Genomic DNA, 24172 nt, shown 5'->3' on the forward strand with positions numbered 1-24172 from the left:
CTGGTAGCGGCGGTCACGTATATCCAGAAGGAGATTGTGAAAGACTATTATAGCAAGGCTCGGTTGCGCTTTACGAACTCCTGAAAAGGAGATGGGCGACCGGGGGATGCTGATGTAATGCCGATGTATGGGAGGAAGAGGAAACGTTCGTTGAATGATGATGGAGGGTGGGACAGGCTATAAGAGAATTCTGCATGCATGAGATCATTGTCATGAAGACCGGATGTAGGATTAACATATATAGCTAAAGCGATGAGAAGAAAACTAGTTCTGAAAGAGCGTTGTACTATAGACTGAGGCTTCGACTCCAAACGCCCTAGATATTTAAAACCATCAATAGTGTACAAACAAGATAATGAAAAAAGTGCGCATAAACGATAAGCAAACCGCCGACAGCCTGTAACACCAGAATCAACCTCGACTATTACCACTTTGCATCAGTTACATAGCATTCGAGCTCTGTTTCCTCTTGAATCCAATCCTCTTGGCGAGCGACCCAAAACCACTGGCCCTCCTCTCCTTCTCTTTCGTCTTCTCCTCAACACCAATTCTTGTCTTAGCCTTCTCGCCCCAAGGGTTCTGCATCTCTCTTTCGATCTGCTTCTTGCGCTCTACAGCGAGGATGCTCACTTGATCAACGAACACAGACTTATCAAGCAAGTCTTCGACCCTAACTCTTAGGCCGTCTTGGTCGAGGATAGACGCGACTTGTGCCAAACCCATGATATCGCCACCCAGCTGGAAAAAGTCAGAGCCAAGGTCAATGGGTATCGGTGAGCCATGTTCATCGTGCAGAATCTGCTCCCAGGCCGATCGCAATGTCGTGGCGAGAGTACTGGTCTCGTGACGCGAGAGGCCCGTGTCGGATGGTAGAGCAACAGGCTGTTTCTCTGTGGACTTCTTGCGCAGCTTCTCCGAGCCCACGCTAGTCGAGCTATTGGAGCTGAGCTCCGAAAGTGATGGAAGCAGACTGTGCGGGTTCTCCGAGAAGGCGGCAACATTGGCGCATAGCATATCGAATGCGTGCTGTGCAAACTCTGCGGTAATGGTGCTGTTCGGGGCGTACGTCAAAGTGACATCCATTTGGTTACCGCGAGAAGTGGTGTGGATAGAGAAGTCTGCAAAATCTTCTTGCGAGCCTACCGCGCCGATAGTGTACTCGACATCGCCTAGCTGCATAGTTGGCCGATCGTCCTGGATGTTTTGGTCATGTTGCAGGACGCTCGAAAAATTTGTCCAGTCGGGCCACTCCGTACAGTGTCGTGTGATCTCGCGGAAGCCGAGAGACTCAAACGGCATATTCGCGATTTGCTGGTCTTGAACAAACTTGAGAAGATCCATGACGGTCCACTCGGGGCGGTACACAATGCGAACAGGCACCATATTCAAGCAGGGCCCAACGATATTCTCAACGTTAGCAACACCACCGTTGCGGCCTGAGATGACATGACCGAAGACAATGTCAACCTTGCTCACGAGGTGCGAGAGAGTTGAAGCCCAAGCAGCCTTGGCCACAGTCGCGCTGGTGATATTGACGCCCTTCAACTTTGGCGCATCAACTCTCTTCTCCAATGTGATCGATTGGCCAGCTGAGCGCTGGTAGTTAGGACCGAATCGGTTCACAATCTCGGTCATCTTGGAACCACGAAGCACTTCTCTCCAGTGGTCGTGGGCACCCGATACGGTCTTGGCAGTTTCTCGTACAAAGTTGCCGAAGCTTGGAGCAGACGAGACAGGGAGGCCATTGTACCCATCTTGAAGCGCACCCAGAATCTTTGACATGCAGACTCCATCGTATTGGGCGTGAGACAGTCGCATGAAGATACGGTATCGTCCCGTTTGCTTTTGCTTCGCAACGACGAATTGGATGAAGGCTTCACCGAGCCTAGGTCCATTCTCGCGATCCTTCTGTCGCAAATCCGTGGTAAAAGTTTCGATGTCATCGTCCGTTTGATGGTATATAAACTCAGGTTGAAGCTTGCGCAATACCACCTGTAGGAAGCGGTCACCGTACGGGACGAACACGGTGCGGAGGATATCGAAGGCTTGTACCATGCGGTAAGCAGCTTGCTTCAACTTGCGAAGGTCTAGTGGCCCGTCGCCGTCAAGATAGAAGTAGTTGAGCATCCACTTGGACTCCATGAGAGTGCCGGTGATGGCGAGCGATTGGAAGTCAGTCACGGGGAAAACATCCGAGATGCCTCCCTTGAATACTTGCACTTTCGAGATGACGCTATCGACATTGGGATCGCCAAGCATCGATACTGACCTGTTAATAGAGCTCTCAACCCCTTCCTGGATTGTATGTGTGAACAGCGACTTCTGGCTCACTTTGCGCGTGGCGGTAGGCCTCGCTTGGTTCGTCGTAAGCCCTTGCCATCTCTTGAAAATCGTTGAATCTCGACTGTTTAGCTCCGGATCGGCGGGCATCTCACTAGGAGCCATGCTCTTAGTGTCGGCGTTGGGGTCTGACACCATGTCCTGGAATTCACTCCAGATCGATGGGGCTCTGTCGTGAAGGCGAGACCTCGACTGGCCTCCGACGCTCCTGCCTGCCACTGATCCGCCGCCAGCTCGGGACATGACTTCGTCAATGACTTCACCGGCAACACGCACGACCCGAGCCATGTCGGCGAACGTCGGGTTTTTGAACACATCAGCCACTGTCATCGATAGACCTTCCTCCCTCGCGGCCCCAACCAGGCGCATTGCGATGATACTGTCGCCTCCGAGTTGAAAGAAGCTATCATCCTGCTCGATTGTTTCCTCCACCATTTCCAGCAGCTCGCTCCACAGATTGAGAAGCTTTTTTTCGACAAAGTCTGGTGCAACTTTGCTAGAAGTCTCAGTAGCCAAAACGCCAAGAGTGGCAACCATATCAGCTGCCGTCTGAATTCTGTTCTCCGCGTTACTGGCAATGCTCATCGCGCGACGTGAACGTATGGATGCTGCTCGTGTAGAACCTGCCTTGATAGAGGCTTCATCGAGACTTGGTCGCCCACGTTGTGACATGGAAGTCTTTCTTGTAAGCATGCCGGTCATTTGTGTAGTCATCTGATCGATTGTTGCAGATGTGGGTTCGGTAGGTAGCTTGTTCTGCGCTACGATCTGCTCGACAATCTGGGGGACCATCTCGCTGACAATGGACCTGATGAGACTGCTCCAGTCAGGTGTTTCGGCTGGCAGCGGAGCCGCTGGAGCGAGATCAGGAAATGTGATCCTTGGTGTACGAGGTGGCGAGGTCGACCCACTGGATATACTCGAACCGGATCTGAGAATGGAAGGACGCGGCTTGGGTAAATTGAGACGTGCGGCTGTGGGCTGTGCAGGTTTACCCTTGACTACAAGATCCAGTTCTGCAATGGTTTGCTTTGCGTTGCTCAAGGCCTGAACTAATATCTTTGCCATGAGAGCAGACACGTTCTTCGCCTCGCCATCGGTTACAGCATCACTCCAATAGGTGAAGCGCACCCCTTCATCATCACGTGTGGCATCGATGTTGACCGTGATAGCAAACTCGCTCGGATCATGGCCATCAAGCTGCTCAAACTCAATACCAGAATCGTCCGAGACGGGCTCTTCGGCATTGGAACGCCTCTGGATTGAAACGGCGGTGTTAAAAAGCGACTTTCCGGATAGCCCAAGATCATGCTGGAATTGGGCAAGCGAGCAATGCTGATGGGGCATGGATTCGCCGAAGTCGGACTGCACCTTCTCAACGACGTCGAGAAGCGACGTTGTCGGTTCCAACTCAATACGAGACACCAACATGTTAATGAAAGCGCCGACCGCGCTCTCGATCTTATCGATCGGTACATTTCTTCCTGAGGTAAGATAACCGTAGCACACATCGGAAGAGTTGGTGTAGGATCGGAGAACTAAAGCCCAAGCTGCCAGGAGGATGTTGGCAATAGTAACGTTGTTGCTCTGCGCAAGAACATGAAGCTCGTCGAAACGGGTAAAGCGCATGTCCAGAGACCGAAGCTGTCGTGGTTTGCTTGGATCCCGAGGTGTGGTCGGGAAGTAACATGGGCTAACTCCGAGAAGCTTGGCTTTCCAGTATTTTATCGCATCTTCTGCTGGCAGTGCGCGCAAGTACTTGATGTAATCGCTGTATAGCGGTCCATCCTCGGATAGACGCCCTTCGTATGCTTCCTGGAGATCCTGACCAATGACGCCCAGTGAGCCTCCGTCGATGACGGCGTGATTGACAATGACCTTGACAAAGATTTTCCCCGACGAAGTCTGAACGACCGCGGCCTGGTGCGGAAGAACAGGTTTCTTTTTGCCGTTGAGAGAGCTGTGCTTGATAGACTCGAGTAGTGCAGCTAGCTCACCATCGGCGCACTTGTAGGTGACAATGCCAGCATCAGGATTCTTCACCACAATCTGATCGAAGACACCTCCCTTGCAGACACTGTCGATGAAGATGGTGCGTAACGCTGGGTGACGGGCAACAACTTGCTTCCATCCGTCGACGACCTTGGTGGCATCGACCGGGCCTCGCTTAGATCTGACTTCGAATGTCGTAGATGACCAGTATGATTCTGGAGACTTGATCTGACTCAAAATCATACCATCCTGTATAGGGGAGCAAGGGTACATGTCTTCTACCTGATCGAAAGACGGAATACCGGCGTGCGGCAGAGTCTTCAAGACACGATCAAGACGACTGTAAGACTCCAGTGGTAGTAGCGGGAAATCGGCCATTGTGGGTTGTGGTTTATCCGTCTTGGCCAGCTCCGTGGCAATCTCCTCCAGCGTACGTTGGCATTCGGCAATCCACCTGCGAATGCCTTTCTGGTTCTTTGAGTAGCGGTTATACATAAAGCTGAGCTGGATTTGACCTTCCAAGACGGAAGCGGAGATTTCGAAGAGTGCCATACGACTAGTCTTGACACCAACGTCAGATGTTTCGTCGTCATCACCTTCTACTTGCGCAGGCTGTAGAAGCGAATCGTTATGTCCAGACTGTTCTTGCCGGCCAAGGTAATTGAACAAAACTTCCATCGGCGCATGGTTCGCAAAGCGTTCCTTTCCATCTTCTGTAAGATAGCGATGCGCAAAGTAAGGTCGTCCATTGCTTGCAACCTTGCGACGGGTATCTTTGACTTGACGGAGCGTGTGCATGACATCGTCTTCATCATCACCAATAGGAACAGTGACTGGATATAGTGCCGTAAACCATCCAACAGTCCGTGATAGATCAAGATTGCTCGCATCCCATGCTTCCCGGCCATGTGATTCATTAAACAAGGTAGGGGCCTTGCGGTTGATGAACACACGAGAGAACGAGTGTAAGATGGCCGTCAAGAGGATGTCAACGAGGTCCGTCCTGTATACATGATGATTATCGAAAGCCATGGCGGAAGTTTCCTTGTCGATCACGAACTCATCCCTCTCGGAGTCACCATAGACGTTTGGCCGTACATCCATACCCCAGAAGGCAAAATTCGCGGGTTCAACAGCGAGCGGCTGTTGTTGTATGGCCTGTTGTTGTGTAATCTCCGAAGCATTCGAGAATTGCATTTCGCACCAGGTCTGGAAAGGGAGACCTCTTGGAAGCGTTGTGACTGAGCCCGACGCAAGCAGGTCTTCCAAGTCGCCAAGCAAGATCCCCCAGCTCACAACATCTATGACAAGATGGTGTGCAGCCATGAAGAGCATCTGATGACCCTTCAGGTTGAACAGGTTGACTGCAAAGATCGGTCCGGTGCGAATGTCGAGGCTCTTTTGGGTACTAGAGATAATGGCTCCAGCAGCAGAAGCGGTCGCAACATCGTGTGCCGTGAAGGCGTATGACCCAGAGATTTTCGACGTGACAAGCTGCTGCCATTGCCCATCCTTGCCCTTGGAGAATCGGGCACGTAACATAGAATGGCACTCAACGATAGAATCCAAAGCGCGCTGAACTATGGCTGGGTCTACGTATCGCGAGATGCGCAGCGTTGACGACTGATTGAAGTGCGTACCATTCTCGATGCTGCCGGTGTCGAAATAAAAGCGTTGAATAGGAGAGAGTGCGAACGGTTTATCGGTTTCTTCTTTCTCATGGTCCAAGGTGACCACAGATTTGACATCGGCAGCTAAACGTGAAAGAGACTTGGCGCGCAGCACTTGGTTCAGAGTAAGGTTAATACCTTCGCTTCTGCATTTTGCGAGAAGCTTCATTGCAGAGATCGAATCACCACCGAGTGCTGATAAGTGTTAGTAAGATATAGCGTGCTTGCCATTGGGGGTACTCACACAACCAGGATTTGGACGGCTTAACATCTTCGACAGGGCAGTCCAGTACCTTGGCCCATATGCCTCGAAGCACTGTAAGTGCGGCAGCACCAGGTCCCTCCGCTTCTTCCGGAAGTTCAGCTCCCATGATGCGCTGATACGTTGCATCATCCATACTCTCCAGCCACAAGCCAACTTGCTTCTTGTCCAACTTCGTTGAAGCCAAAGCTGGGATACGAGGCACGGCGATCCAAATGCTGGGTACCATGTACGATGGTACCAGATCAGCCAACCTTTCTCTTGCACGATTGACCCGGGAGAGCGTTTCTGTGTCTGAAAGGATCGTGCGCCAGTCCGAGCCGGCATTGGAAGCAGCAGTTCCAGGAAAGGCAACGACGGCGGTGAGCTTCTTGGTGCAAGGTCCAATCTTGGGTAGTTGCACTACCACTTGGTGGACGTTGTCATCCGCATGCACGACAACCTCGATCTCATCAAGCTCGATTCGTTGACCAGCAAGCTTGATTTGATTGTCCCTTCGCCCAATGTAGTGAATAGAACCATCGGCAGTGTACTGGACGAGATCTCCAGTACGGTAGATACGTGATCCTGCACTCGGAGAGAACTCCTTCAAGAACAATGGGGCTTCGATAAATGCCTCTGCAGTACGCTCGGGATCATTAAGATAGCCTCGAGCAAGTAATGGTCCCTCAAGGCAGAGTTCGGCAGTGGCACCAACTGGTGCAAGCTCGTGAGGGTTATCCGAGTTCGTGAGCCAAGCCCGACCGCTCTTCAGGGCACGTCCAATGTTTGAGGGATCTCGTTGGGCTGAGACATGGTCATTGGCAATAGCAAAGACGGTGCCCTCGGTAGGACCGTAGCCATTCTGGAGTTCGACACCGGTCGCCCATTTGTCAATCACATCGGATGTCATAGCCTCACCACCAGCTACAAGCGTTTCCAGTGTGGGTACAACGCTCGGACCTTCCAAAGTGCTAGCTACCGATGGGGTCAAGAAAGCCCAATTCGCGTTCAGATCTGTTACTGCCGCTGCGAGATCTGTGGTACGTTGTTCATCTGATGGTACACAGATAGTTGCGCCGCGTAAGAGAACAGCAAGGGTTTCGCCGACAGAGACATCGAACAGGAAGGAACAGAATTGGAAGACTCGAGAAGTAGGTGTAACATGGAGCCCTTCGCAGATGGCGGCCGAGCTGGAAGCTATACTCTTGTGCTCAACGACCACACCCTTCGGTAACCCTGTACTGCCAGAAGTGAAAATGACGTAGCATATATTGTTGCCCTTGGCACGCTGCGACAAAGACACTGAACAGGCGGGCAGTCGTCGGATTGCGGTTTCGCTGACAATGAACACATGATCCACCATCTCAACGAAACGGTGTGCGTAAGTTGGCGAGCAAAGAATGATAGAAGCTTTGCATGCTTCGACGATATGCAGATGTCGCGAGGCTGGATCTGCCGAAGACAACGGAACATAGCCGGCACCGGAAATGAGAATAGCCATGATGCCGACGATCGCCCATCGGGACTTGTCCACGCAGATGGGGATCAAGCATTCAGGACCAGCACCAAGCTTTACTAACTCTTGCGCTAGTTGTGATGCAAGGGTATTAAGCTCTCCGTATGAAAGTTCGCCGTCAAAAGCGGTCACGGCTGTCGCATTGGGCTGAGATGCAACTTTCTTGAGGAACAGCGAGGGCACAGTGTCATCGATCAGCCCAGGCTCATACGCATTCCATTTACGCACAAGCTGCTTGTCTTGGTCGCTGAAGACAGCCACATGGCGTACATGAGTTGCGGATTGGAGCTGTACCAACACTGACTCGAACTGGTAGATGAGGCGCTGAACATGCCAAAGCGAGATGATGTTCGCATCGAAGTGGGCCAACACTTCCGTCTTTGCCGACCCCATCTTGCACTCGATGACCAAAGGATATGTGAAGAAGTTGCCTTGCTCTTCGTTGTCTTGAACGGTCCACATAGAGTTGGTAAGCTCCTCGTTCTCCGTCTGGATAACTAGAAGGTTCTGAAAATCGCAAGCGGCTACCATGTCGTCGCCGAGTGCTTTGATAGCGGAAATGCCATGGTGCTGATATGGTATGCGGTCGGTGACGTTTGTCGCTATCGTGTTGAGCAAATCACCAACGGTGGCCCCGCGATCGATTTTTACTCTAGAAGGAACGGTCGTCAAAGTAGGGCCACATATATCTGTTATACCAACCACGGCTATGTCTCGCCCGGCCAAAGTCTCTCCAAACACCACATCATCGCTTCCGGTATAGGCGGCAAGTAGTAAAGCCCAGGCAGCTCGAATGACATTTGCTGGCGTGACTTCCGTGTTCTTGCGGGGCGCAAGCTTTATAGAATGTTGGAACATCTGTCCATTTGGCGATGCAATCGGAGCAGCATGCGACGGCTGAGGAAATTGGTACGCGTTGATTCCTGTCAAGCTCTTCTTCCAGTAGAGATTCGAGGCATTCACATCTGTACTGGAGAGGTATCCCACAAACCTGGCGTATGGTGTCTGTGGCATGGTTGAAGCTCCCTTGAGGTAAATTTGCTGCACTCGTTGAAGCATTAAATATATGCTCCAACCGTCATACAAAGCATGATGCAGGGTCCACACAAAGTAGCGTTCTCCTGAAGGCGCAGTGACCAATGTGTACGCTGCAAGATGTCCGCCAAGATGTGAGGGGATCTTCATCGTGTCGTCCTCAGTACTCTTGAGTGACGTTGCCTCTCTCCAGTTGACAGGGTCATTCTTTAGAACAGCTTGCACGAATGTACCAGATGGTAGTTGTACGATTCTAGTGCGGAGAATGTCAATCTCCCGAATGGCTAGCTCCCACGCTGCCTTGAACTTCGTCATGTCCAGGGACTTCGGGAGCGCCAAGACGTGCTGCGCGACATAAGCACCCGCCTGCTTTATGGAGAGGGTGAGAAGCGCATCTTGAAGTGGACTCGTGGGGTAAGCATCCTGTAGGTCTTCTTTGGAAACTTGGCATTGTTGCACAACTTCGCTCGTTACCTCCGGTCTTGGGAGAGAAGCCGGTAATAGATCGAAAGGCTGGATGGTCTTTTCGGGCTCGTTAAGTTTGCTGGTCCGAGCACCGATTCTGGCTAAGTCGGAGAGTTTGGGGTTCTTGAAGATGTCGATAAAGGACAGCTCTAGCTGTTCAGTATGAGCCATCGCAACAAGACGCATGGAAGAGATGGAATCGCCACCAAGGCGAACAAAGCTGTCATCGATGCCTACTGCCGAAGATGGCAGGCCCAGTACTGAGCACACAGCCTTGTGGATCTTCTTCTCCGCCTCGGTGGTGGGCTGCTTCTTGTTTGCGATGCTTGTGAGCCTATACATAGCCATTGTCTCGCGACTGAGGTTCTGTACTAAGCTGCGCAGGCGGTTGCGGTCTAGCTTACCTGCCGAAGTCCAGGGCAATTTCGTTACTGGAATGAATATGGCAGGTATCATATACGATGGCAGGGAGCCAGCCAGGCCATTCTCGGTGTTCTTGCACATGTCGCGAAGCTCGTCGCTAAGCGGAAGAAGTAAGTCGTCAGCAGCTGGTAAGTCGACTGAAGCAGGCTGTACAGTTTGCGCTCCATCGACGGCTTGGTCTTGGACGACGGCAAAAAACACGGCCAAGGCTTTCGCCGAGCTTCGGTTCGAGGGAGCGACTAATTCCACTGCGGACTGTACGCGCTCCGGGAAGTTTTTCCCTACATGGAACTCGATCTCACCTAGCTCAATCCGCTGGCCGTTGAGCTTGATCTGGGTATCCTTACGTCCAATGTAATTCACCGACCCATCTGTGTTGTAGCGGACAAGATCACCGGTCTTGTACATGCGAGCAGTTTCGAACACATTGCTTCCGGAAGAAATAGTCTTCGCCCAGGTTGGGTCTTGGATGAAAGCTTTCGCAGTCTTGGCTTCATCATTCAGATATCCACGAGCAACGGTAGGGCCTTCGATGACGAGTTCGCCTACGCTACCGACAGGCATCAGTTTGTCGTGGTTTCGGGGATGCACTATCCACAGTCGGCATCCGCTTCCTGTACCTATAGTTCCAGGCTCAGACACAATGAGCTTGTGGTCGAGTGTGGACTTGTAGGCGGTAGCAGCTACGACTGAGCACTCGGTAGGTCCATACGCTGTCAAATGTTAGTATATAGCCTGACAAAGGACGAAAGTTTTCTATGCATACCGTTGATGAAACATGTACTGTTGCCCCACTTCTTGAGAATGGGTCCAGGAAGCGCTTCACCTCCAGATACAAGCGTCTTCAGGCCGGGGACGCGCTCCGGTTCGATAGTTCCAAGGACGGAAGGGGTCAACAGCGACCAGTTGACCCTCAGCTTACGGATGGCGCCAGCAGCGTTGTTCATACGATCGTCTTCTGTTGGTACACATACTGTGGCGCCTACAGTCAACGCAGAAAGAATTTCAATGCAACTGGCATCAAAAGTGTACGAAGCAAACTGAAAGGTGCGCGATGTTGCGTTGATATTCATACGACGAGTGAAGGCCGCTGCACTTGTACAGAATGCTTGGTGGGGAATGATAGTTCCCTTCGGCTTGCCGGTAGTACCCGACGTGAACAGGCAGTACGCTGCATTGTCGGGAGTTGCTGCAGAACGTGGCTTGCTAGAGACCGGCACTCCTAGCTTCTTGATGGATCGCTGATCAACAATCACGGCTGTCTTGGCGACCTCGCTCGCTTTGGTGTGGTGGCTGCGCGAGCATAGCACCACTGAGGCGCCAACATCCTCAATGAGTTCGCGAAGTCTGGTTTGAGGATGCTTGGGGTCTAGCGGTACATACGCACCACCTGCCTTCATGATGGCAATCATACTGACAATGGCGTACGAAGACTTCTCGAAGAGAATGGGAACGAAAGTCTCAGTGGTGACACCGATAGCCTGGAGATGAACCGCTAGCTGATTGGTAATCTTGTCGAATTCTTGATAGGTGAACGATCCGTCCCAACCTTCTACCGCTTTTGTCGTACGTGGTCTTGTGAGTGCTTGGTCGTGGATGACATCGTGCACGCAACGGCGAATAGGCAGAGGAAGCTGCGGGTTCCATTCCATGATCTGATGAAGGCTGCTTTCTGTGAAAACGTCGAGTTTGCCAACAGTAAGCTCATCAGCACTACGAGCAACGATACTTTCTAAGATCTTCTTAAAAGTGTCTGCCATGTTTTGTGCTTGGGACGGAAGAATCCTGTCTTTCGAATAGCCGAAGTCGACCGTAATGCTTTGATCTGTCACATCTGCATTGACAGTAACGATGTATTCACCGGAATCTTCCGCTTCCATATCTTCATAGATAAGAGCAGTCACCTCTGGGTCGCTCGACAGAGTGCGTCTCTGGAAGGTGAAAGCAGTGTTGAACAGTGAGGGTAGCTGCAGCGCGTGCTGTATATCCGCAAGAGAGCAGCCTTGGTGTGAGAGAGCTTCTGTAGAACCTGTTTGAAGAGCCTCGAGAAGCTGAGCAATAGTTGTATCATCCGAGAAGGATAAGCGCGAGACAACCATATTGACGAAGCAACCAACAGCCTCGTCGATGTTGCTTACAGGAATGTCACGACCTGAAGCAACCAAGCCGAATGATACATCAAATGTGCCAACATAGTAATGTAAGGTGAGAGCCCAGGTAAGCTGGAGCACATTTGAAAGAGTGACGCCGTTGTGCTTGCAGAACTCCTGGATACGATCTGTGCTGCCTAATTCTATGTCGACTGAACCGGATTCTGGGGAGCTTGATATGCCATCGTTGAGAGTAGGGAAGAAGCAGGGCTCCATTCCAGAGAGATGCGTTTTCCAATAGGCGAGATCCGCATCGCCGGATCTGGAAAGCATGTAACCGATGTAATCAGAATAAAGCGGTCCAGCATCGGCCCTGGTCAACTTTCGTGCATATGCACGAGCAAGATCAGTGAGAAGGTTAGACACTGAGGTGCCATCATTGATCGCATGGCTAAGCTCAAGCTTAAACCATACTTTGCCGGTCTTTGTCTTGCATATACTCATACGGTGAGGTGGTACAGCTTCTCGGAAGTCGATTAGAGATTGATCTCGCAGAAGTTTGGCAACCTGACTATCGTCGCAGTCGGCAAGAAGTTGAACTCTTCCAGCTTTCTCCTTGACTACAATCTGATCCTTGGATCCATTCTTTGCAAGACTGTCGATGAAGATAGTGCGCAAGGCTTGATGGCGGTGCACCACGACTTGCCATGCTTCGGCGAGGCGGCGTGGATCTACCGGACTGCCGTCTGCAGATTGTACTTGCGACACGGTGTGGTAAGCATACAGCTCGGGACTTCGTGATTGCGTATGAAGCATTCCTTGCTGCATAGGAGATGTGGGATATATGTCCTCAATATCCGTGAGATGGATACCAGCAGGAAGAATCGCCGACAGCCTAGAAGTGCCGTTGTAGAAAAGGGGCAGGTGCTTGAAGTTGCTGACGCTGCGCTCTTGTCGTACTTGCAACAGCTCTTCTACGGCGTCCACGAGTGTCTGACGACACTGTGCAATCCATGCACGGATCTTCTCTTGTTGTTGCATGTTGCGGTTCCATCCAAAAGAGAGTTTGATAGCTCCCTGGGATATGGCTGCCGTGATATCGAAAAGCGCGAGGCGGGGAACGTCCTCCCCAACTTCGCAAGAGTCTACATCATCGAGGGAAGTGAACAGCCCGTCTTTAGCGTCTTGGTTTTGAAGCCTTCCAACGTAGTTGAAGACAGCTTCCGCTGGCCAATGACTGGCAAACCGTGTCTGTCCTTCTTCGGTAAGGTTTCGATAGGCGAAGTAAGGACGTCCTTTGTCCGGGGTTCGGTTTCTGAAGTCTCGAACCCAACGAATCGTACTGATCATATCTGTCGCCTCATCCGAGGGGACAGGGAGATGAATAGGTGTTACGGTGGAGAACCAGCCAATTGTACGAGATAGATCTTGGCGAGCGTTGAAGGTTTCACGACCGTGACCTTCGTTGTGTATCGTGATGGTGGATCTGTCGGGGAAAACTTTGCGGAAAGATTCGAAGAGAGCGGCTATCAAAATATCGAGGGTCTCGGTAGCTAAAGCGTCCTGTGCACCGAGGAGAAGCATAGTGTCTCGTGTAGACAGCTGCACATCTCCCTCTACTACATCTCCGTTGAGGTTTTGTCGACCCTCCATTCCCCAATAATCGAGATCTCCTGGTGTGATATCACCAGCTGGAAACACTCTCCTAGCGCTCTCTTGTTTGGCCTGAAGTGATTGCTGTTGCAACCACATATGATATGGCAGACTTTGAGGCGCTGGTTGAACACCCTGAAGTAGACCCTGAAGGTCTTCGAGGAGTATACCCCATGACACCACATCAATGACCAGATGGTGAGCGACAAGAGCGATAGCTTGGGAGAATGTTTCATCGACGTCGAAGAGCTCGATTGCGAAGGTCGGGCCGTTGGTAACGTCCAAGGTGGCCTGGCTGTTGTCGATAATGGGGCGTAAGTTGGCATCATTGCCGGCATGGACTCTATGGTGACGGAGTCTAAACGAGTTTGGCGTGTCCTTCTCGATTCGTTGTTTCCAGACTCCTGCTTCGTTCTTAGAGAAGCGCCCGCGAAGCATAGGGTGAGTCTTGGCGAGGACCGTCAGTGCTGATCGAAGCTCTTCGATTTCGACGCTTCGTGAGAGACGAAACAGTTCAGTCTGATTGAAGTGGTTGTGCTTATCACCAACAACATCGAAAAAGACCTTCTGAATGGGCGAGAGATCGAATGGCAAGTCGAAGTCGATAGCTTCGGATGCGACTTGTGAGCTTTGAGTAAGATCGACTTTTGAGGCCATGGCCGAGATAGATTTGGAGCGGATGATGTCTTGTACGCTTATTGGGAAACCCTGCGCTCGACACTGCGATGAGACCTGCATGGCAGCGATCGAGTCACCGCCAAGATGCAAGAACGACTGGTTGAGACGAACGTCAGCGACAGAAAGGTTCAGCACCTTGGCGAAGATGGCCTGTAGCTTCATTTCAATGGGATTTCCGTCGCTGGCCTCAGTATTGTCCGTCCCCACGGCTGAAATAAGACGATACGTGGCCTGATCCATCTCTTCCAGCCACTGTATGGCGCGTCGGCGATCCAGCTTTCCGGAGGGCATTAATGGGAACCGCTCGACTGCAATCCACAGAGAGGGGATCATGTACGCAGGCAGGCGCTCGCAAAGACCGTCTCGAATCGTGGCGATGTTCAGCGATGCACTTTCTTGTGGTAGGATCCTCAATCTGTTGTCAGTGTCAGTCGTCGTGACCGCCATGTTCTGAAGCGAAACGATAGCGACTAGTCGCTTCGCGCAAGGTCCAGCCGTAGGCACTGAAGCCAGGGCGCTTTGCACGATGTGATCTTCCAATAGCTTGTGTTCAACTTCGGACAACTCTAGCCGTTGGCCTCGGACCTTTGTCTGTAGATCTTTGCGGCCGAGATACAGCATAGTTCCATCCTCGTTGTATTTGACCAGATCCCCAGTCTTGTAGATTCGCACCGGTGCTGAGGCGTCTTCGCATACAAGGTCTGCGAACCACTTCACATTTCCTACGAAAGCTTGGGCGGTCTTTTCCGGGTTATTAAGATATCCGACCCCAACTCCACCACCTTCGAGCAAAAGTTCTCCGATAGCACCAATTGGCGCAAGAGCATGATGGTTGTTCCTCGAAACAATCCAACCTCGAGCTGACACAGCTCTACCTAAATTATTTGGCTTCGTGTGAGGCGTCATGATATTGGACGTTGCAACGCAAGCGCATTCAGTTGGTCCGTAGCCATTGCCAAGTGTGACCTTGTCAGCCCAAGTGACCAGATCTTGTTGTGACATGGCCTCTCCTACAAGAACTAGGGTTTCGAGCTTGGGGATTTGCGAGGGCGATATCGTACGGACGACTGATGGGGTGAGAGTTGCCCAGTTGACATTGAACTTATTGATAACCCCAACAAGATCATTCGTGCGGGAAGCCTGATCAGGCACGCACACTGTTCCACCCAGCATGAGTGTGCTAAAAATCTCGATCAAGCAAGCATCGAATGTGTATGAAGAAAACTGTAGAACTCTGGAGGTGTTGGAGATCTTCCAGCCTGGAGCGAACGCCGTAGAACTGGTGACAAAATGGGTGTGCTTTATGACAGCTCCTTTTGGTTTTCCAGTTGAGCCGGAGGTGAAGAACGCGTATGCTGGAGAGTCGCTATGAACTGTAGGAAGCTTTTGTACACGATCGACGGACGCTTCAGTTGACTGCCGGTCAACGATCAGAGTGCTGCATGGTATGGACTCGCAAAGTTCCTGATACTGTGGCGCACAAAGAAGAAAGTCGGCATCAAGGTCGGAGACAATCTCACGAAGGCGCAGCACAGGTGCTTCGAAGTCCAAGGGAACAAATACCGCTCCTGCTTTGAGTACAGCGAGGATGGCCACGATCGCCCATCCTGACTTATCGAAGCAGAGAGGAATGAACTGTTTCGGCTTTACTCTAAGACGAATCAATCGGTGTGCGAGCGCAGAAGATCGCTCGTCAAGTTCGCGATACGACATGACACCAGTATCCCAGGCGTCGATAGCAGATGCGGCAGGACGAAGCGCGGTTTGATCCTCTGCAATGACACTGTGAATGCATCGAGGGATGACTGGCACTGGCTTGCTGTTCCAAGAGCTGATTGTCTTGCGATCCGCAGGATTGATCAAGTCAAGGTCAGCCAGCGTTCGCGTAACGTTGTCGGCGCCGTTCAGTTGGGTGAGAATGAAGTCGAATTGCCGGACCATGCGCTGAGCAAGCCAGTTTTCGACGACGCGATCGTCGAACAAGGCTTCGACTTGTACACCAGTCGCATCGACCTTGCAATTGAAGACGAACGCATAGCTGAAGAAGTCGGTTCCAATGGTGTTGGCGCTTACCATGTGCCATAGCGGGCTCTCAGCGTCGAAATCATCGCCCGATTCGATGCCCAAGAAACTTTGGAAGTCGCAAGCTATTGCTGTTTCGGAACTGAGTTTGCTGATGTGTTGCAATCCTGCGAATTGATATGGGAGAGAGAGTGACGACTGCTTCTGAGTCTCCTTGAGGTAGTCGTGTACTGTCAAGGTACGGTTGAGCCGTAGTCTGACGGGTGCGGTTGTGATCGTAGGACCGATGATGGACTCAATACCAGGGACAGAAGCCTCACGGCCACTGTTGGTCTCACCCCAGATCACGTCATCTGAACCTGAGTAGGTTGCAAGAAGGATGCCCCATGCTGCGCGGATCATAGAAGGAATGGTGACCTCTAGGCTTGGATTGCGTGTGAGTTGCACAGTGTGCAGCAACTGGCCGTTGGCTTCTACACGGTGGTCTGGAGACGGTAGCTGAGGGAATTGTGCAGCTGCGACATTGTCGAGCTGCGAGAGCCAAAATGCATCAGACTGCTTCTGGTCGAGACTGGAGATATATTTCACGAAGCGCGAGTAGGGCACAGTGGCGGGAATGTTGTGAATCTCGCTACGATAATGGGCCTCGACTTTGCGAAACAAAGCTGTCCAGCTCCAACCGTCGTAGACGGCATGATGGGCAGTCCACACAAAGAACATTGAATCGGTGTTCTCCCCGACAAGCGTGAATGTTGTCAAGGACGCGCCGTTCTTGGCCGGAAGCTGCCTAGTAGTTTCATTGATATCTTGGATATCAGGGAGGGACTGCCACTCGACTCCTTCGCGAACTACTACCTGCAGGAAGCCATGCTCCTCGGAGTACACGATGCGAGTGCGCAGAGTTGCCTCGGTGGCAATGACAGCTTTCCAGGCCTCTTTGAAGTGCGAAAGGTTGATGTCGGCAGGCAAGCGGTAGATGGGCTGTACGACATATGTTCCTGGGTCCTTGTTGGTGAGCATGATGAGGCCTTCCTGGAGCTTGCTGCATGGGTAGATGTCTTCAATGGAGTCAGGAGAGACGCCACATTCAGATGCAGCCAACGCCACAATGGCTTGGCGGGAAGATGTAGGAAGCAATTCCAATGGTAGAGTGTCCGCTTCTGGCTTCGCAGCGTCATCTGACGAAAGCATGGTTGCGGAGGCAGCCATGTCAAGTAGCTTAGGTTGAGCGAAGACATTGGCGACGTTGAGCATGACTCCATCTTTTCTCGCCGCAGTGACGAGCTTCATAGCAGTGATCGAGTCACCACCAAGGCGGAAGAATGTGTCTTCTGCGCCCACTGCGCCCGCATCGAGCTTCAGCACCGACGCCCAGAGACGCGCCAACGTGACTTCAGCGTGTCCAGCAGGTGCGCGACCGCTTTTACCCGCTAGGCGGAAGGGAGTTAAGTGCGACTCAGGGAGAGCAGCTGCCAGTGCGCGTAGGACCTTCCGATCGAGTTTACCGGACGTCGTCATGGGCATGCGAGTGACCGGCATGAACATGGAAGGGACGTAGTAGACAGGAAGCGCGTTGGCGAGTGCGATCTCGACCTGCTTTGCCACTTCTCGTACCGGCTCGCTCATCTCGCTAATTGCAGCTGGACCGTCATCCTCTGCTAGGCACATGAACGCTACGAGCGCCTTGGTTTTATTGCTGTCGTTGAATTTGACTAGCTCAACCGCCGATTTGGCTCCGGAAGGGAGATTCAGCTTGAGGTGATGTTCGATCTCGCCTAGCTCTATACGTTGTCCGTGCAGCTACATGAAGTCAGTCAATGAACATTGGGTAACAAATGCAATCAGACACTTACTTTGACTTGGGAGTCCTTCCTACCCAGGTAGATCATGTCGCCATCAGAGGTGTACTGAACCAAATCACCAGTGCAGTAAAACCTTCGTCCTGTAGGGCCCATGACACGAGCCCACTCAGGATCCATGATGAAGGCCGCGTGTGTCTTCTCGGCGTCGTTCAGATAACCGCGGCTGAGGATGGGACCTTCGAGAATCAACTCTCCCTTGCACCCAATGGGCATCAAGCGATCACGATTTTCGGCATCAACCACCCATCCAATACAGCCGATTGCCTTGCCAATATTAGTGGCTTCGCCGCGACCGTCACTGAAGTCCTTGAAGGCCGAATTGATGGATGCTTCACTGGGCCCGTACATTCCAACAAGGTGGACATGCTGACTCCAGAGCTCTATCAGCGCTTTGGTGAGAGGCTCTGCACCAAGGCAGAGGCTTTTGATCGAAGGAACTTGTGCCGGCGTGAGAAGCGCCGCCACCGTCGGGGTGAGATCCATTTTATTCGCCTTCAACCTGGCAATTGCGCCAGGAAGATCATTTACGCGGTCAGCCTCGGAGGGTACGCATACACAGCCACCTCGCTGAAGAGTAGTAAACATCTCTTCTAGCGAGTTATCGAACGTATAGGAAGCGAACTGTAGCATGCGTGAGTCTCGATTGATGCCGAATTTGGAGCCGTGAGCTTCTGCACTGGTAGCTATTGCCGAGTGCTCGAGCACAACACCTTTAGGTCGCCCAGTGCTACCACTGGTGAAGATAACGAAGACAGGGTTGTGAGGCTTCACGCTTGGGCAAGCAGGGCCTACGACCGCGGGCAAACTTTCCAAAAGTGCAGCATCTACCACAATAATATTAGGCACGAGACCGTCGAACTTCTCTGCGCGCGAGGCAGTGGTTAGCACCACTTGAGCTGCAGCATCTTCTAGGCGTGTCTGTAGCGCTGGAGCAGGGTGCGCTGCGTCCAGTGGCACAGCAGCACCACCTGCTTTGAGAACAGAGAGCATAGCGATGATCGCGAAAGCACTCTTGTCGAAACAAGTGGGCACGAAAACCTCAGGACCAACCCCGAGCTGAACAAGATGATGTGATAGACGATCTGTAGCGGCTTTGAGCTGGCCGTATGTGTACTCGCCATCATGTGCGCATATTGCGGGTTCTTCTGGCTGGGATTCGGCCCATCGAGCGAATATATCGTGTACGCACTCGTCAACGGTTGGTGGCATGACGTTCCATTCCTGTAGCTGTTGCAAATGCCTTGAGCTAAGGTGATCCAAGGCTGAGATTCGCCGCTTGGCATTGAAGACAATGTTCTCGAGGGCCTTCGCAAATGTGTTGGCGACGTTTCTGGCCTGCACGGCGGTGAGGTGGTCGGTCCAGTAGTCGAGATCCACGGCCGCAGCATCATCTCCAACCTCGATGTTGACGCTGACTGGGTATCTATGCAACAAGTCAGTGGTGTTTCTCAGATAGCTTTTGGCAGTGGTTCGTCTTATGGAGTTAACTTACTCAGTGGGGTCGTAGATTGGGCGAACCTCCCTAAGATGGACGTCCTCTTTCTGGTAGCTTTGTTCCTGCGGAAGACGGCGATAAGAGAGCGCGGTGTTGAAGAGACTAGCACCGGAAAGCTCAAGCACATGCTGAACGTCAGGCAACGCTATGTGGCGATGTGGCAGGGCTTCCATATAGTCTCTTTGCACATCCTGTAGGATATCCAAGAGACAACGAGAGCCATCCGATAGGTTCACACGGCAGACGAGTGTATTAATCAGCGGACCCACGATACTCTCTACTCCATGGACTTCTTCCGCATCACGCGCGGAGGTGAGATAGCCGAAGGTCACATCATTACTTCCGATGTAGCAGCTGAGTGTCAGTGCCCATGCAGTGTGAAAGACGTTAGATATGGTGATGCCGTTGGTGTTGCAGAAATGCTGCAAATCGGCCAGACTGATACTGGTAAGATCGAGACGGATGGTGACGAGTTCCTTCGCCACAGTTTGACCTAGTCCGTCGTCAAGGATCGGGAAAGAGCAGACCTCACTGCCTCCAAGGTAGGATTTCCAGAACTCAAGACTAGACTCCTCGGGCTGTTTTGCAAGCCATGCAATGTATGCGCTGTATGGTGTGCCTTCGAGAAGGGAATGGCCCGCACATCCTTTCCTGAGTTCATCGACTAACAGACTCATGGAATGGCCGTCCATGATGGCATGGCTGATGTCCAGAGAACAGTAGATCCTCTGATCAGCTGTGGTACAGATGGTGAAACGGTGGTTTGGGCATCGGCCGTAGTTGTAGCTTACTGAGCGTTGTTCCTCGATCAGTCTGATAGCATCTGTCTCGTCCGATGCATCAAGATACACAATATTAGCGTCGATGTGCTTAAGGACAACCTGGTTATAAAGACCCTTTGCACCAACATTTTCGATGAAGACTGTGCGCAACGCTGGGTGTCGTTCGACTACTTGTTGCCAGGCATCAGCAACTACCTCGGGCGCGATCTTCTCATCCAAAGTCGTGACCTCGTGAAGAGTAGCCGCAGCGTAAAACCCGGCGTCTTTACTCTGCGACAATAGCAGCCCTTCTTGCATTCTTGAACAAGGATAGATGTCTTCTACGTCGGTGTCTAAGATATCCATGGCTGAGAAGCTGTCAATCATGGTCGAAAAGCTTTCATCTGTCAATGACAGTAGTGGAAAGTCGCTCAGGGTTGGCTTGGGGTCTAGAAGGGTAAGACCGCGGATCATGTTGGAAATGGTGTCCTGGCATTCCGAGACCCATCGTTGAATGAGCGGTTGATGGCTCATGTGTCGATTAAAGGTGAAGGCAACCTTGAGATGACCTTTGAAGACGAAGGCGGAGATTTCGAAGAGGCCCCACCTGCAGGTTTCATGGCCGAAGTCGGACGTGCCGCCAGCCTTGCCTGTCTCACCTGCCATGGTGCCTGATGGCTGAAGGAGAGCATCAGCCCTCTCAAGTTGCTGGGATATATGTCAGTACATGTTTTGCAGCAAACCTTCACGCAACATACCTGATACTGGCCGAGATAGTTAAACAAGATCTCCATGGGCCAATGTGTCTGAAAGTTGTCACGGCCATCCTCAGTAAGACATCGTCTAGCAAAATATGGTCGTCCGTTGCCAGGAATGCGGCGTTTGAAATCTTTGATCTTGCGAACAGTGTCTGTAGGATTTTTCGATGGTGACACAAGGATTGGGGATACTAGCCGGCTATTAGCGCATTCTGAATCGAGCATCACAGAGCGATCTGGATCGAGGAGGGAATTCCATATGAGAAGCAAAAAGTATACTTACGTGCTGTGAACCACCCAACTGTCCGAGTGATGTCAATTTCTGAGTCCCATGGTTCACGCCCATGTCCTTCGTTGAAGATAGCAGGGACAGGCCTGTCTGTAAAGACATGTGACCATGACTGAATTAGAGATGCAAGCAAGACTTCGACCGGCTCAGTCTTGTAAGCGGCGTGACAGTTAGTCAGGAAAGCGGAACTAAGCTCCTTATCCAGCTCAAAACTGGCATGACTAGCATTGCCGTACGTGTTATCTTGATGCTGGATGCCCCAATATGTAAAGTCCATGGGAGGAACGTCAACAGCAGGGAGGACTTCATCAAGTTCGAGAGACTCAGCATGATCACGCTGCAACTCGGCCCACTTCTGAAATGGAAGGGCAGGTGCAAGTAGCTGTCCACCTTTGAGGATCTCCTCAAGCTCTTCTAGCAGCAACCTCCACGTGACCAGATCAACCACTAGATGGTGACCGGTTAGGAATGCATACTGTTCTTCTCCAAAATCGAAGAAGTCAGCAGCGAACAACGGGCCAGTGACGTGGTCGAAGCATTGTTGCGAGTCCGCAATCTGAGTATCGATCTGAGCTTGTGATGATACTGCCAAATGACGAAAGCGATAAGAGCCGTCGATATCATCTAGGATTACAGTCAGCAGCGCACGGGCGATCTACATTCCCTGCAAGGATAGTATACAATGTCATGGAGGTCGGAAGATTGATGGGTATATGGTTATGCAGGCTGACTTACTTGTAAGACGTTGCTGCCATCCATGTTCAGGCGAGTGGGTGAACCTTGCTCGCAGCATAGAGTGGCGTGTCACGAGTTGTTCCACTGCCGATTGAAAATCGCCGGCGTCGGTCTTACGCGCCACTCGTAGATAAAAGGATTGGTTGAAGTGACCGTTCGTGTTTGGACGTTGGAAAAAGAGTGACTGAATGGGTGAGAGGTCGAAATCCTCGTCAAAGAATTCCTCGTGGTCGTAGGCTGAAGTTCCGACTTCTTTGACAGAGGTGGATAACTGTGTGATAGACTTGCTTCGCAAGACTTCTTGAACGCCAAGACTCATGCCTTCTTTGCGACATTGACCCACAACCTGCATAGCAGAGATGGAATCGCCTCCTATCGAAAGGAAGGACTGGTCGAGAGGAACATGGGGCAGGTTGAGGACATGAGCCCAGATGGACTGGAGGCTCTCCTCGACATTAGTGACGACCGTTGATGACATCTTGGGCCGTGTGTGGTTCCTAGCGGACAATGGGTGAGCAAATGGATATGGTGGTCAGTGACCAATGTGATGCTAGGTGAGGATATGGACCGTGTAAAAGATTCCTTTCACGTTAATCGCGCGAGGCAACATCGTCGCCTGCACGAAAGGCGTGCATGGAAAACGGAGATGGCACTTACCAAGATCGAATATGTTGTATTTGACGGAACTGCTTATTAGCAACAATGTCGTCAAGTTCACGTACCGTAGTTTACAACTCTTGCTGCGTACGAGAAAGGTGAAAGATGCACAATGGCTTTTGTTCAGCTAGTAGAACAGAGTCGATATGGCAATCAGAAGATTTTAGAATTGGTCACACGGGAATGTCTGAGATGGAAGAGATGGGAAGGCTCAGTACGGGCCTCAAGTTCAGCTCCTGCATATACCGCCTATGATCGTCCCTCGGAGGCAGAAAGATACTCCTGAATCACTAGCCACCCAATACGGGGGTATCGGCATTGCAGTGAAATCATTACAGGTTATTCTTGTCTGTTTCAAGCCACATGGTCTGGAGAAGCATGGTATGCGAAGGCGAACAGCCGGTGCCTGCAGACAGGCATTGTCTTCGAGAACGAAGAAGCACTAGTCGCAAAGACCCGCAGACGACCAAGGACATATAGGGGATGTTTGTGATTGGCGACGCCTGCGCTGTACAGAAGGAGACGACCTGGACAAGGAGCGGTGGACACCATGGCGAGTTTGTTTTCCAGTTCCACCAACAGTAGTGCGGACCAGATTGCTCGAAACCAAAAAGCAACGGGCGGCTCCTTGGTCGCCGAGAGCCACGATCGCCATGTGCATTCGTCGCGTGTCCGCGAGGCTGGCTGTGACGCGGTAGAATTTCGGTGCGCTGTGAAGTCTCTGCAGAGGCAGCGGCAGGTTAATGGGTACATATTGTGGCTTGCGTGCAAACACGAGAATTCCTGACGCAGTGGAGGGTATGGATGCAAGATGAGGTTTGACGCGTCGGTGGCTCGCTGACTCCTGCTGGTTGGGGCAAAACGCGCGAAAACAGAAATGCGGGGCGCTTATGTAACTACATGGCGCTTGACTGAATTTGGTCTTGACCTAGCCGAAGCGTAATCGGATGCTCTTCTCCGCCTTGGAGCTGCCACGGGGCAGGCTTCGCTCCCCGTCTCTCATGCCTTTCTCCATTCGCCCTGCGCCTTCGCCGACGAGCTTAGAGCCAGGTGTCACTTGTCACCTGCCTAAGAGGAATTTGTTTCGCGCTGTCACTACCGCCAGTCAATCGTGATCAGCCTGAGCTTCCGGAACCTCTAATGCCTCCACGGCACGATGCCGGCACTACGAGTAACGCTCTGCTGTCAGTCGCCCTACGGTATTCCTTATACGCCACGTCCCACCTCTTCATTTCCCATGGATGAATATGTGGAACGGCTGCTCATCCCGGTGCCTTCACGCTCCAAGAAGTCTCGCGTGCCGCTCCCGCGGAGCACGCTCCAAAGACAAGACTGTAATGGTGGGGTGGGTGCACCTCCAAGGCCCGCAACACTTTTCAAAGTCCCGCTCGACTTGATTAGATCCGGTCCAGGTAGTCGAGTGTGGATGACGACTATCCGGCTCCTGCCGCTAAGTACCAGGCCACCGGTATCTCCACCCCAGGGGC

The 24172-nt window shown here is 51.9% G+C and overlaps 1 protein-coding gene across 1 annotated transcript; it reads right to left on the reverse strand.

The window, feature by feature from the left end:
- Positions 1 to 441: 441 nt before the first annotated feature.
- On the reverse strand, positions 442 to 22506 carry ALTATR162_LOCUS11382 (uncharacterized protein; the record flags this gene model as incomplete). Its single annotated transcript, XM_043319024.1, has 13 exons — positions 442 to 6197; positions 6247 to 6482; positions 8067 to 8753; positions 8910 to 9933; positions 10306 to 10398; positions 10452 to 16699; positions 17516 to 17928; positions 17982 to 18035; positions 18819 to 19413; positions 19483 to 20954; positions 21005 to 21195; positions 21288 to 21917; positions 22029 to 22506. 13 exons carry the CDS (start codon positions 22504 to 22506, stop codon positions 442 to 444), a joined length of 17877 nt encoding a protein of 5958 aa, XP_043174959.1.
- Between the last annotated feature and the right edge of the window lie 1666 nt (positions 22507 to 24172).

This window comes from Alternaria atra (assembly GCF_907166805.1).
Source record: "Alternaria atra isolate CS162 genome assembly, contig: 35, whole genome shotgun sequence".
In the NCBI taxonomy this organism is placed as follows: Eukaryota; Fungi; Ascomycota; class Dothideomycetes; order Pleosporales; family Pleosporaceae; genus Alternaria; species Alternaria atra.